This window comes from Oncorhynchus nerka, linkage group LG13 (assembly GCF_034236695.1).
Source record: "Oncorhynchus nerka isolate Pitt River linkage group LG13, Oner_Uvic_2.0, whole genome shotgun sequence".
NCBI lineage: Eukaryota > Metazoa > Chordata > Actinopteri > Salmoniformes > Salmonidae > Oncorhynchus > Oncorhynchus nerka.
The window spans coordinates 92,025,777-92,040,878 of record NC_088408.1 but is presented as its reverse complement, the minus strand read 5'-3'; the positions used below and the strand labels follow the sequence as shown (position 1 = coordinate 92,040,878).

Genomic DNA, 15,102 nt, shown 5'->3' with positions numbered 1-15,102 from the left:
GTGTCTGCGTGTGTGTCTGCGTGTGTATGTGTACACTCTTTGCTGAGCATGACTAGGTTCCATCTGAATTCTGGAAGGAAGTTCAACATGCTTAAAGAGTTTTGACTGTCATCCAAATCCACCCTATTCCCTTTATAGCGTACTACTTTTGTCCAGGGCCCTAGGAGAGGAGGGCGCATAGGGAGCAGAGTGCCATTTGGAACCCACCCTGTAATTCTTTCTCTTATTCTAATGCAGCCCAGCGCAGCACGGCTTTAGGAAATGTTTGCTGTGTTTGACTAAGAGATGAAGGTTAAACGGTCTGAGGGCCATGCTATTTCATGCTATTTAGCCCTCTGATGTTTAGATGGTACTCAAAGAGTCACCTTGCATCCCAGATAACACTCCATTCCCTATGTAATGAACTGCCTTTGACCGATAGGGCTCTGGTCAAAAGTAGTGCACTATATAGGAAATAGATTGGGTGCCTTCTGGGACATATCCAAAGTGAGTGACTGTTTCTGTTTGTCTCGAAGCTCTGAACTAAACCAGCCCACATTACTATCATCAAATGCCTGATGGCTTTAGACACTAAAATAACTCATTTCTGTACAGAAAAGCAATCCTTATGGAGTCATTCTGCAAGCCTATTAACATTGGATGGTACTATAACTGTGATCATGTGCCATATCTGTCTTGCCCCGGATGATCTGCTATCCAGGCTTTATAGACTAATTGGATTCACGTTACATTTCTGTTGGCACTAGTATCACTCCATAAGTGTTGGTCTATGGAGGTTCAGGCTCCCCTCTAAAATCTGGTTCCTCTTAAGTTTTTTTTTCTCTCATCCAAATGATTATTTCTTTCTGTGCTTTGTCAAGGGGAAAGCCTGACCCTCTTGTGAAGCCTTACACAAGTGCTACACAAATAAAGTTAGATTTGAAATTCAAATCTGTTGATTGATTTGCATTTCTCTCTCTGTTCCAAAGCTTGCCGGGATGGAGTCGGGTTATGCCTGTTTCTGTGGCAACGACCTGGACCTGCGTCGCCATGGCCAGGCGCCCAGCATGGAATGCAACCACGTGTGTTTCGGTGACCACACCCAGCCTTGTGGGGGAGATGGATGGGTCATCGTCTTCGACAGTGAGTAGGACATCATTTGCTTCGGTCTGTGTACACGTTTGACAGTGAGTAGGTCATCATTTGCTTCGGTCTGTGTAGATGTTTGACAGTGAGTAGGACATAATTTGCTTCGGTCTGTGTAGATGTTTGACAGTGAGTAGGTCATTTGCCCTGGTCTGTGTAGATGTTTGACAGTGAGTAGGTCATTTGCCCTGGTCTGTGTAGATGTTTGACAGTGAGTAGGTCATTTGCCCTGGTCTGTGTAGATGTTTGACAGTGAGTAGGTCATTTGCCCTGGTCTGTGTAGATGTTTGACAGTGAGTAGGTCATTTGCCCTGGTCTGTGTAGATGTTTGACAGTGAGTAGGTCATTTGCCCTGGTCTGTGTAGATGTTTGACAGTGAGTAGGACATTTGCCCTGGTCTGTGTTCATGTTTGACAGTGAGTAGGACATCATTTGCTTCGGTCTGTGTAGATGTTTGACAGTGAGTAGGACATCATTTGCCCTGGTCTGTGTAGATGTTTGACAGTGAGTAGGTCATATTTGCCCTGGTCTGTGTAGATGTTTCTGTGTAGATGTTTGACAGTGAGTAGGTCATATTTGCTTCGGTCTGTGTAGATGTTTGACAGTGAGTAGGTCATATTTGCTTCGGTCTGTGTTCATGTTTGACAGTGAGTAGGACATCATTTGCTTCGGTCTGTGTTCATGTTTGACAGTGAGTAGGACATATTTGCTTCGGTCTGTGTAGATGTTTGACAGTGAGTAGGACATCATTTGCTTCGGTCTGTGTATATGTTTGACAGTGAGTAGGTCATTTGCTTCGGTCTGTGTAGATGTTTGACAGTGAGTAGGTCATTTGCCCTGGTCTGGTCCTCTACACATGATCTAAACCAACTATAACTTCCCACCGGTGCTTCTATGGTGCTCAAACTAGTTATATGGTGCTTCACCTAATGTGTACAGAGTGGAGTATTTTCTGGTGCATGGAGAAATAAAACTGTATTTTCAAAAGATGACATTCCAGTAAACTGACGATGATCTCAGAACCAACGTTGAAAAGAAATCAGATAATCCAATATGGAGGGATCGCCCCACCACTCTCAAAACCTACTTTTTAGAACGGTCATGTGAAGAGAATGTTATATCTCTCCCTTTGTTGTCAAAAACAGTTTGCTGATTTTGGCTGAACAATACATGCTACATTTCTGTTTAATAGGCTACACAAGCATCCGGTTTATGGCAAACAACTGCTAGATAATGGGAGACAGATTTCGCAGCTGAACATGATTACAATAATGATCAAATGTGTCTTGCACAATCCAGTCTCATCTTTCCACTATGTGTTGAAAACTCTTCATTCCACTCTGAATCATTTTTAAAATTGAACCTTTATTTAACTAGGCAAGTCAGTTAAGAACAAATTCTTATTTTCAATGGCGGCCTAGGAACAGTGGGTTAACTGCATTGTTCAAGGACAGAATGACAGATTTGTACCTTGTCAGCTCAGCTCAGGAAGTCCAATACTTTAACCACTAGGCTACATACCGCCCCACTAGGCTAACTCACTAGGCTAACCACTAGGCTACATACCGCCCCACTAGGCTAACTCACTAGGCTAACCACTAGGCTACATACCGCCCCACTAGGCTAACCACTAGGCTACATACCGCCCCACTAGGCTAACCACTAGGCTACATACCGCCCCACTAGGCTAACTCACTAGGCTAACCACTAGGCTACATACCGCCCCACTAGGCTAACTCACTAGGCTAACCACTAGGCTACATACCGCCCCACTAGGCTAACTCACTAGGCTAACCACTAAGCTACATACCGCCCCACTAGGCTAACTCACTAGGCTAACCACTAGGCTACATACTGCCCCACTAGGCTAACTCACTAGGCTAACCACTAGGCTACATACCGCCCCACTAGGCTACCTGCCACCCCATCATTGAGAGAGTCTGTTGTATGTGATTTCTATAATAACTCTGACAACATATGAGTCTCTGGGGTGAGTTGTACAACAGGGTTTAGTTTACATATGAGTCACTAGGGTGAGTTGTACAACAGGGTTTAGTTTACATATGAGTCACTAGGGTGAGTTGTACAACAGGGTTTAGTTTACATATGAGTCACTAGGGTGAGTTGTACGACAGGGTTTAGTTTACATATGAGTCACTTGGGGGAGTTGTACAACAGGGTTTAGTTTACATATGAGTCACTAGGGTGAGTTGTACGACAGGGTTTAGTTTACATATGAGTCACTTGGGGGAGTTGTACAACAGGGTTTAGTTTACATATGTGTCACTAGGGTGAGTTGTACGACAGGGATTAGTTTAGTTGAGTAGGATCCCCATTAGCTACTGTACATGCAGCAGCTACTCTACCTGGGGTCCACACAAAACATCAAATACACAACAGAACAGCTATAGGCTATAACAACATAAACAAACACACCTGTCTGAAAGACTTACAAACTTTGCACAATGCAAACGTCAATAATGAAACCGTTATTAAGTCAACTGTTTTCTGACTGTTTAACTTCAGCTCGAGTGGGGGCATGCGGGGGTAACTACTCTGCGCCCTCTGGGGTGGTCTACTCCCCTGACTTTCCTGATAAGTACGGGGCCGGAAGGGTTTGCTACTGGACTGTCCAGGTACGTCTTGGATCTTTACTCATTTACTGTTACGGCCCTCTCCTATCTCCTCTCTCCTACCTCCTCTCTTCTACCTCCTCTCTTCTACCTCCTCTCTCCTACCTTCCCTCTCCTACCTCCTCCGTCCTACCTCTACCTCTCCTACCTTCTCTCTCCTACCTCTCTCCTACCTCTACCTCTCCTACCTCTACCTCTCTACCTCTCCTACCTCTACCTCTCCTACCTCCTCTCTCCTACCTCTACCTATCCCACCTCTCCTCCTACCTCACCTATCCCACCTCCTCTCTCCCACCTCTACCTCTCCTACCTCTACCTCTCCTACCTCCTCTCTCCTACCTCTACCTCTCCTACCTCTACCTCTCCTACCTCCTCTCCTACCTCTACCTCTCCCACCTCCTCTCTCCTACCTCCCTCTCTCCTCTCTCCTACCTCTACCTCTCCTTCCTCTACCTCTCCTACCTCTACCTCTCCTACCTCCTCTCTCCTACCTCCTCTCTCCTACCTCCTCTCTCCTACCTCTACCTCTCCTACCTCTACCTCTCCTACCTCTACCTCTCCTACCTCTACCTCTCCTACCTCCTCTCTCCTACCTCTACCTCTCCTACCTCTACCTCTCCTACCTCCTCTCTCCTACCTCCTCTCCTACCTCTACTACCTCTACCACCTCCTCTCTCCTACCTCTACCTCTCCTACCTCTACTACCTCCTCTCTCCTACCTCCTCTCTCCTACCTCTACCTCTCCTACCTCCTCTCTCCTACCTCTACCTCTCCTACCTCTACCTCTCCTACCTCTACCTCTCCTACCTCCTCTCTCCTACCTCTACCTCCCTACCTCCTCTCTCCTACCTCTACCTCTCCTACCTCTACCTCTCCTACCTCTACCTCTCCTACCTCCTCTCTCCTACCTCTACCTATCCTACCTCCTCTCTCCTACCTCTACCTATCCTACCTCCTCTCTCCTACCTCTACCTCTCCTACCTCCTCTCTCCTACCTCTACCTCCTACCTCTACCTCTCCTACCTCTACCTCTCTCTCCTACCTCCTCTCTCCTACCTCCTCTCTCCTACCTCTACCTCTCCTACCTCCTCTCTCCTACCTCTACCTCTCCTACCTCCTCTCTCCTACCTCTACCTCTCCTACCTCCTCTCTCCTACCTCTACCTCTCCTACCTCTACCTCTCCTACCTCCTCTCTCCTACCTCCTCTCTCCTACCTCTACCTCTCCTATCTCCTCTCTCCTACCTCTACCTCGCCTACCTCTACCTCCTCTCTCCTACCCCCCTCTCTCCTACCTCCTCTCTCCTACCTCTACCTCCTCTCTCCTACCTCCTCTCTCCTACCTCCTCTCTCCTACCTCTACCTCTTCTACCTCCTCTCTCCTACCTCTACCTCTCCTACCTCTACCTCTCCTACCCCTCTCTCCTACCTCTACCTCTCCTACCTCCTCTCTCCTATCTCCTCTCTCCTACCTCCGCTCTCCTACCTCTACCTCTCCTACCCCCTCTCTCCTACCTCTACCTCTCCTACCTCCTCTCTCCTACCTCCTCTCTCCTACCTCTACCTCTCCTACCCCTCTCTCCTACCCCTCTCTCCTACCTCTACCTCTCCTACCTCCTCTCTCCTACCTCTACCTCTCCTACCTCTACCTCTCCTACCTCTACCTCTCCTACCTCCTCTCTCCTACCTCTACCTCTCCTACCTCTACCTCTCCTACCTCTACCTCTCCTACCTCTCCTACCTCCTCTCTCCTACCTCTACCTCTCCTACCTCCTCTCTCCTACCTCCTCTCTCCTACCTCTACCTCTCCTACCTCTACTACCTCCTCTCTCCTACCTCTACCTCTCCTACCTCTCCTACCTCCTCTCTCCTACCTCTACCTCTCCTACCTCCTCTCTCCTACCTCTACCTCTCCTACCTCTACCTCTCCTACCTCTACCTCTCCTACCTCTACCTCTCCTACCTCCTCTCTCCTACCTCTACCTCTCCTACCTCTACCTCTCCTACCTCTACCTCTCCTACCTCCTACCTCTCCTACCTCCTCTCTCCTACCTCCTACCTCTCCACCTCTACCTCTCCTACCTCTACCTCCTACCTCTACCTCTCCTACCTCCTCTCTCCTACCTCATCTCTCCTACCTCTACCTCTCCTACCTCTACCTCTCCTACCTCTACCTCTCCTACCTCCTCTCTCCTACCTCTACCTCTCCTATCTCTACCTCTCCACCTCCTACCTCCTCTCTCCTACCTCCTCTCTCCTACCTCTACCTCTCCTACCTCTACCTCTCCTACCTCCTCTCTCCTACCTCCTCTCTCCTACCTCCTCTCTCCTACCTCTACCTCTCCTACCTCCTCTCTCCTACCTCCTCTCTCCTCTCTCCTACCTCCTCTCTCCTACCTCTACCTCTCCTACCCAATATCCCAGTCCTTTAGTTTGCTGTTCTTTTTTTCTTTCAGTTTCTTGCCTATTGTAAATTATCTTTGGGTTTCAGACAAGCTATATATAACGATATAACTCTGTATTAATAATATATATGGTTTCTATATGTCTAATTATTATTATTAGGTCCCTGGAGCCTCCGTGATCCTGTTTAACTTCACCTTCTTTGACATCTCGGACCAGACAGACATGGTTGAACTGCTGGACGGCTACACCAACCAGGTTACATGTTATTACCCTCCTTTTTATTATCTCCAAAAGTATTTATTTATCTCCATTAGTCATTGTATTTATGTATTTGTGCTGTGAAGTACGTTGTATTGCTTCCTTGTATGACATGTGCTATACGTTACAGAATCAAGTTTGATTGGTTGATTGATTGGCTGGTTGGTTGGTTGATTGATTGATCAGGTGGTGGCGAGGTTTGACGGTCGTACCCCTCCCCGGGAGCTGGTCAACGTCACTGGAGACTATGTTATCCTCTACTTCTACTCAGACCGAACCAACCAGGCACAGGGCTTCGCTGTCACGTATCAAGGTGGGTTCTCTCTTTCTCACTCACACACACACACACACACACACACACACACACACACACACACACACACACACACACACACACACACACACACACACACACACACACACACATTCAGACCAAACCAACCAGACACAGGGTTTGCTGTCCCATATCAAGGTAAGAGACACTTAGTCATGCTGTAGCTGGGGACTTTTACTAGTAAAATCAACAGGGTGACGTTCTATTCAAACTCCCTGTCAGAGTAGATTGAAGGTATTGTTCTCAAATCTGGTCATTAACATGATATCACCCACACAGCGGTTGTTTGGAGGTTGTTTGGAGGTTGTCTAAACAAGTGTAACAAGTTGTTCAAAAAAAGTATGTTTTTATAGTAGCTAGGATAGCAGAGGAGATAATAATTTCCAGACCTCTCTCTCTGAATGATTTCAGTCCCAGCAGCACACCGACTGGACCACATAAAGACACACACAGAGAACCACATGAAGAAATTCATTTCTAATTTCTCTCCGGTAGTTATAATGTGAACAGGTGCAGGCTGACATCCTGGTATCCTGGGTACCATGGCAGGGTTTTGCATAGCAACCACGCCACCCGCCCGAACATCCGCCCGCCTGCCCGTACACCACACACACACACACACACACACACACCACGCACACACACACCAGACACACAACCACACACACACACACAATGCACACCACACACACACACACACACACACACACACACACACACACACACACACACACACACACACACACACACACACACACACACACACACACACACACACACACACACACACACACACACACACACACACAGCGAGAGGTAGAGGGAGGACAGGCACCTTTTCTCTTCTCACTAGCCTCACAGCAGCAGGTGATATTGGTGTTGCATATTTAAATGTTTCGTTTTTCTAGGAACACGTACTAATTCACAGGGTGCATGTTGCACAGCAAGCATTGCTTATATCTAGACATGCTGTTATTGTGCATTCATTAATGATGCTGGTATATCCGTGTATTTTATTAACACATTATCTTTATTCTCTCAATCTCAACCCACATTTTTATCACACTTTATCATAATATAATCAAAGTATTTACAGATAAATAGACATTTTCTGTTTAGACGAAACTGATGTAAACATCCACTATTGTTTCAGGTCCATTACTTTAAGGAAAGCAGCTCTCAGCACTACTCTCTCTGAGTTAGTTGATATGGTTGACATTATAGCGAAGAGCCTAGAGGGCTATAAATCACATACACAACCACCCACACACAACCACCCACACACAACCACCCACACACAACCACCCACACACACAACACCCCACACACAACCACCCACACACAACCACCCACACACAACCACCCACACACACAACACCCCACACACAACCACCCACACACAACCACCCACACACACAACCACCCACACACAACCACCCACACACACAACACCCCACACACAACCACCCACACATAACCACCCACACACACAACCCCCCACACACACAACCACCCATACACAACCACCCACACACAACCACCCACACACAACCACCCACACACAACCACCCACACACAACCACCCACACACAACCACCCACACACACAACACCCCACACACAACCACCCACACATAACCACCCACACACACAACCCCCCACACACAACCACCCATACATAACCACCCACACACACAACCCCCCACACACACAACCCACCCACACACAACCACCCACACACAACCACCCACACATAACCACCCACACATAACCACCCACACACACAACCCCCACACACACAACCCCCACACAACCACCCACACACACAACCACCCACACACACAACCACCCACACACAACCACCCACACACAACAACCCATACACACAACCACCCACACACACAACCACCCATACACAACCACCCACACACAACCACCCACACACACAACCACCCACACACACAACCACCCACACACAACCACCCACACACACAACCAGCTTCTCCATCCTGAAGGGGGAGATCAACCATTTCCAGACCCAGGGACATGTACTAGTCTGTGGTGACCTAAATGCCAGAACTGGACAAGAACCTAACACCCTCAGCACACAGGGGGACAAACACCTTCCTGGAGGTGACAGTATTCCCTCCCAAATATGCCCTCTTAGACGCAACTATGACAACATAACCAACAAAAACGGGTCACAACTCCTGCAGCTCTGTCATGCGCTGGGTCTGTACACAGTCAATGGTAGACTTTGATGAGACTCCTATGGTAGGTACACCTACAGCTCATTCCTTGGCAGTAGTACTGTAGATTACTTTATCACTGACCTCAACCCAGAGTATCTCAGAGCGTTCACAGTCAGCCCACTAATACCCCTATCAGATCACAGAAAAAACACAGTCTATCTGAACAGTGACATACTCAATCATGAGGCATCAAAGCCAAAAGAACTGCACAATATTAAGAAATGCTATAGATGGAAGGAAAGTAGTGCAGAAACCTACCAAAAAACAATGAGACAACAACAAATTCAACCCCTTTCAGACAACTTCCTGGACAAAACATTTCACTGTGATAGTGAAGGTGCAAACATGGCAGTAGAAAGCCTAAACAGTATATTTGACCTATCCGCTTCCCTATCAAATGTTTTTTTTCAAGCAGACAACCCGAAGAAATGAACAACAATGAGAAATGATTTGATGAAGAATGCAAAAACCTAAGAAAGAAATTGATAAACCTGTCCAACCAAAAACATAGAGACCCAGAAAACCGAAGTCTGCGCCTTCACTATGCTGAATCACTAAAACAATACAGAAATGCACTACGGAAAAAGAAGGAACAGCACGTCAGCAATCAGCTCAATGTAATTGAAGAATCCATAGAATCAAATCACTTCTGGGAAAATTGGAAAACACTAAACAAACAACAACATGGAGAATTATCTATCCAAAATGGAGATGTGTGAATAAACCACTTCTCCAATCCCTTTAGCTCTATAACAAAGAATAAACTGTAAAAACATATACATGATCAATTACAAATCTTAGAATCAGCTATTAAAGACTAACCCACTGGATTCTCCAATTACATTGAATGAACTACAGGACAAAATACAAACCCTCTAACCCAAAAAGGCCTGTGGTGTTGATGGTATCCTACATAAAATGGTCAAATACACAGACCATGCATTTTTATTGGCTATACTTAAACTCTTTAACATCATCCTCAGCTCTGTCATCTACCCCAATATTTGGAACCAAGGACTGATCACCCCAATCCACAAAAGTGGAGACAAATTTGACCCCAATAACTACCGTGGGATATGCGTCAACAGCAACCTTGGGGAAATCCTCTGCATTATCATTAACAGCAGACGTGTAGGTTGTAGGTTTACCAAATGACCATACAACAGACCACGTATTCACCCTGCACACCCTAATTGACAAATAAACAAAACAAAGGCAAAGTATTTTCATGCTTTGTTGACTTAAAAATGGAATGAGGGTCTGCTATACAAATTGATGGAAAGTGGTATTGGGAAAAAAAAACATACAACATTATAAAACCCATGTATACAAACAACAAGAGTGCAGTTAAAATTGGCAAAAAAACATATTTCTTTCCACAGGACTGTGGGGTGAGACAGGGATGCTGCTTAAGCCCCACCCTCTTCAACATATATATCAACGAATTGGCAAGGGCACTAGAACAGTCTGCAGCACTCGGCCTCACTCTATTAGAATCTGAAGTCAAATGTCTACCGTTTGCTGATGATCTGTCCCCAACCAAGGAGGGCCTACAGTAGCACCTAGATATTCTTCACAGATTTTGTCAGATCTGGACCCTGACAGTAAATCTCATTAAGACAAAAAATAATGTTTTTCCAAAAAAGGTACAGTTGACAGAATTCAGTAAAAATATCCCCAGTATACAACGTAAAACACCAGATAATGCATGCAGAGTAGAATTAGGCAGTTTCCCGCTAATCATCAAATTCCAGAAAAGAGACGTTAGATTCTACAACCACCTAAAAGGAAGCGAATCCCAAACCTTCCATAACAAAGCCATCACCTACAGAGAGATGAACCTGGAGAAGATTCCCCTAAGAAAGCTGGTCCTGGGGCTCTGTTCACAAACACAAACACACCCTACAGAGCCCCAGGACAGCAGCACAATTAGACCCAACCAAATTGTGAGAAAATTAGAAGATAATTACTTGACATATTGGAAAGAATTATCCAAGAATAGAGCAAACTAGAATGCTATTTGGCCCTAGACTGAGAGTACACAGTGGCAGAATACCTGACCACTGTGACTGACCCAACAGTAATGAAAGCTTTGACTATGTACAGATTCAGTGAGCATAGCCTTGCTATTGAGAAAAGTCTCCAAAGGCAGACCAAGCTCTCAAGAGAAGACAGGTTATGTGCTCACTGCCCACAAAATGACGTGGAAACTGAGCTGCACTTCCTAACTTCCTGCCAAATGTATGACCATATTATAGACACATATTTCCCTCAGATTACACAGACCCACAAATAATTCAAAAACAAACCCAATTTTGATAAACTCCCATATCTATTGGGTGAAATACAACAGTGTACCATCACAGCAGCAAGATTTGTGACCTGTTGCCACAAGAAAAGTGAATAACAAACACCATTCTAAATACAACCCACATTTATTTATTTTCCCTTTTGTACTTTAACTATTTGCACATCATTACAACACTGTTTATAGACATAATATGACATTTGAAATGTCTTTATTATTTTGGAACTTTTGTGAGTGTAATGTTTACTGTTCACTTTTTATTGTTTACTTCACTTCTCTTTGTCCATTTCACTTACTTTTGTAATGTAAACATGTGTTTCCCATGCCAATAAAGCCCCTTGAATTGAATTGAAAGAGAGCGAGAGAGAGAGAGAAAGAGAGAGAGAGCTACACTGAGAGAGAAACAGAGAGAGATATAGAAAGAGAGAGACTCCCCTTGAGGCTAAGATGGATTGATGTAAATTTGGGGACAAACGCAGCAGCAGCCACAGGTAGACACATGGAAACATTCTGATGTTGTGTTGTTGTTGTTGTTATTGTTGTTTCAGCTCTGAGAGGGTCCAGGCCTATGGATGAAGAAGAGGAGGAGGAGGAAGAGGACACCAGTACGGTGGAGCCTCAGCTGGGAGGAGTAACGGAGAAAACTAATGGTCGCTCCTCACAAATCCTCTACGTAATAACATCCAGTCCTGGTAAACCGGACCACAACATGCCAGGTCAGTGGGTCGGACCCAACGGTACCAACGGATACACCTCTAGTATGTAGACATCATCATCTCTCTCCATCCTTCCCTCCTTCTCTCTCTCACCATACCTTTCTCTCTGATAGGGATATATACTATTTCCACTCAGGGGTTTGTACTATTTCTACTAAGGAGGCTTCTGTCACAGGGCTGTACATTAACAAAGGGCATAGGTAATGCCAACTAAATCCTTTTAGATTTAACAGAAGGCTTTCTCCTATAGGGTTCCTTTTTATAAATACCTGGTCTCACTATGTTTTCATGACATGTGCATGGATGTATTTAACAAGTTATTGTTCACCATGTACATCATGTGTTATGAAGAAGGTGTGAGACGTGGGCCAAATACTGTCAGATATATAACGCTGATGTAATAACGTGTGTACTAATATTTTGCCCTCAGAATATGTTCTGATAATGGTCTTTGGGGATGTGTGCTGGCAGTACAGGCATTATAGTACTGTACAAACTCATATGGTCTAGATCTGCCAAACTATTTTTGTTTTATAGCCCCCCTGTATATCTTTCTAATCTGAGGGTCTAGAAAATGCCTCCAGATTCTCTAGAAGTGCTAACTGGTATGTATTTCTCTGAAGTGTCTGAGGTAAATTCTGTGTGTGTGTTGTCAGAGTGGACCATCTACACTCTGGCTGCTCTCCTGACTCTGACAGTGATCGTCATGGTGACCAAACTACTGCTTCATGTCACAGTCAAGTAAGTATCACATTTCCTGTTGTTCACTGTAACTTATGAACAATAAAGTTGTCAAGTGGTATTGTACTAAAGCCTCAGAGTGTAACAGAAGTATAGATGATGCCAAGTGATGTATTTTTAAGGTTGTAAGAGCCACAAGCTAATGGAATGTATAACCTAATGTTACTATTCTCTATGCGATGTCTCTGTGTCTCTCTTTCTCTTCTTCGCCCTCCCTCCTTCCCTCCCATTACCTTTTCCCTCTCTCCTCCTCCTCTCTTCCAGATCTCCCAACATCCCGACCATTAGTGGTTCAGAGAGCTGCAGCGGTCAGAGTTCTGGGTCTGAGCCCTGGATCATCCTTTACCAGCCCTCCACCATCTCTCTTTTCAAGAAAAAGCTAAAGAACCACCACGGAGACCTCAGCCCTCTGGTGGGCAACTAGGGAACTGCAGTCTGGTATACTACCGCCATCACTACTGAACCCTGTACCAGGGCCTACCGTACCAGAGCTAGCAACAGAGCTGGCCGCCCCAAATCAATGAGACTCCATGGGGCACTGAGCTACAAAGCTAACTAATGACAGTTTCACTGACTCACTGAGAGACTACTACCAAAATGGCCCAGACATGGCTGTCTGTGTCTGCTGTGTACAAGGCAGGAGAGGAGAGTAGATGTACAAACAGCTCAAGGTGGACATTTTACTGCAGGGCACTCATATTCTTGGGGTTCTACTTCCATTGTCTCTCCATGGATGTCTGATAGATTATTGAAGTCCTCCTCTAAAGACAGGGGTTGGCTGGGGCCAAATCAGATTCCAGTTTCCACAGGACTCCTCCAGAATGCAGGTCTTCCATTGTAACTGTTTCCAAGTGGGGCACAAAATGACAGACTACGCATCTCTCCTCATTTAATAATCTGCGAACAACAAAGGGAGCCATGCATATTCCCTGTCAGTGACTGTGACTGGTGTCTCACATAGAAAAGGGGGGTTGAATCCTGATCGTTATCAAGGGACGAGGACATCAACCCCGTCATATTACGGTACATGTAACTCTGACTCAGTTATGTAAGTACAATTAATACCACTATGGACAATCGGCAGTTATTGAACCACCACAGACAGCTAAGCCTGAAAGGGACCCCCTTTCCTCTCGGACAGCAACGAGTTACCCGTAATCATGGTGTGTTATGTAGGCCAGAGTTTGGTATAGAGAGAGAGACGAGAGGTGATTTACCTGCTCTGTCTGGAGCGAGGAGAATAGATAGCATGAGTAAGTCCTGAAGAAAGAACGCATCTAAAAAAAGACATGAATACAGAGAGAAAAAAACAACACTTGCTCGCTTCCTCACTCTCTCTCTATGCCACACTGCCTCTGGAGGGAACCATGTCAGAAGTCTCTCCAATGACGGGGTGGATGGAGGGGGAGAGGGAAGTAAGGAAGGAAACAGAAGGAGAAGAAAGGTAGAAGAGGGTTGGGTGTAATTTAACAACTGCCGTTTTAAAGGTCCCGAACAGTCATACGGATTCCCATGTAAAATAGCCTTTTGAGTGATTAAATATTAATATCACCCATAATATTTGTGGGGGATCGAAACGCTTGCGGATGGCTAACTACGAGGAAGTTTGAAACGCCTAACGCCTAAACGCAACTTGAATACAGTGAGCAGTGTTGCAGTAAAATCATCTCAAGATAATTTGGTGAAACACAAAACAACATTGACATTGCATCAATTATGTAGATTTTTTGCACATCTCCCGTTTGGCATATCTCTTGTGATGCGATCCACAGCAGAACTGACGGATGTGTTGACATGACAACTATATCAGAGTTTTGAGCGTTCCATGCTGGCTGAAAACCTACCTAACTAGCTAACACCAGACACAGATGACATAGTTATAGTTATCTTTTCCATAGATGAATAGAGTAGACTTTTAATTATATTTGCTGACACCCTACAGTCAAAGTTTGGCACCAGTAGAGTAGCTATCTAGCTATATAAACAACGCCCCTCCAAACACACTTTCTCCGATGTTGGTTACAAGGTGGTACTTATTTAAATTAGGTAAGGGAATGTCATGTTACCATTGGTGTATTAAAATGACTGAGTTAACCTCACCTCCTTAATCCAAGTGTTTTTCATGGGGCGGGGGGGCTTGACCAGTGACGAGTAACCATATGATCAAACTTAATCAATGTAGTAGTCATTTTTCATACTTTGGTTATCATACTTAGATCTGGTTTCATCCACTTTTCATCCAATTTTATGAAAAGGATGATTTTGACCTTTAAAATAGTTTTTGAAATGCTCATAGGTTCTCTCTCTCTCTCGTCCACTCAGCTGTTGGTT

General features: G+C 45.2%; 1 protein-coding gene across 2 annotated transcripts in view; it reads left to right on the top strand.

Annotated features, from left to right (window-relative positions):
- LOC115123772 (kremen protein 1-like) overlaps positions 1 to 14,879 on the top strand; it is a 139,780-nt gene extending 124,901 nt beyond the window's left edge. Inside the window, exons 5-11 of one of the 2 annotated variants that reach the window (XM_065026823.1) lie at positions 969 to 1,122; positions 3,652 to 3,761; positions 6,323 to 6,418; positions 6,608 to 6,734; positions 11,863 to 12,072; positions 12,687 to 12,771; positions 13,036 to 14,879. In XM_065026823.1, coding sequence (XP_064882895.1) covers positions 969 to 1,122; positions 3,652 to 3,761; positions 6,323 to 6,418; positions 6,608 to 6,734; positions 11,863 to 12,072; positions 12,687 to 12,771; positions 13,036 to 13,195 — 942 coding nt within the window. In that variant the 3' untranslated portion in view covers positions 13,196 to 14,879. The remainder of the gene's footprint in view (positions 1 to 968; positions 1,123 to 3,651; positions 3,762 to 6,322; positions 6,419 to 6,607; positions 6,735 to 11,862; positions 12,073 to 12,686; positions 12,772 to 13,035) is intronic. The other variant, XM_065026824.1, reaches the window with a different exon arrangement.
- Positions 14,880 to 15,102: the final 223 nt, after the last annotated feature.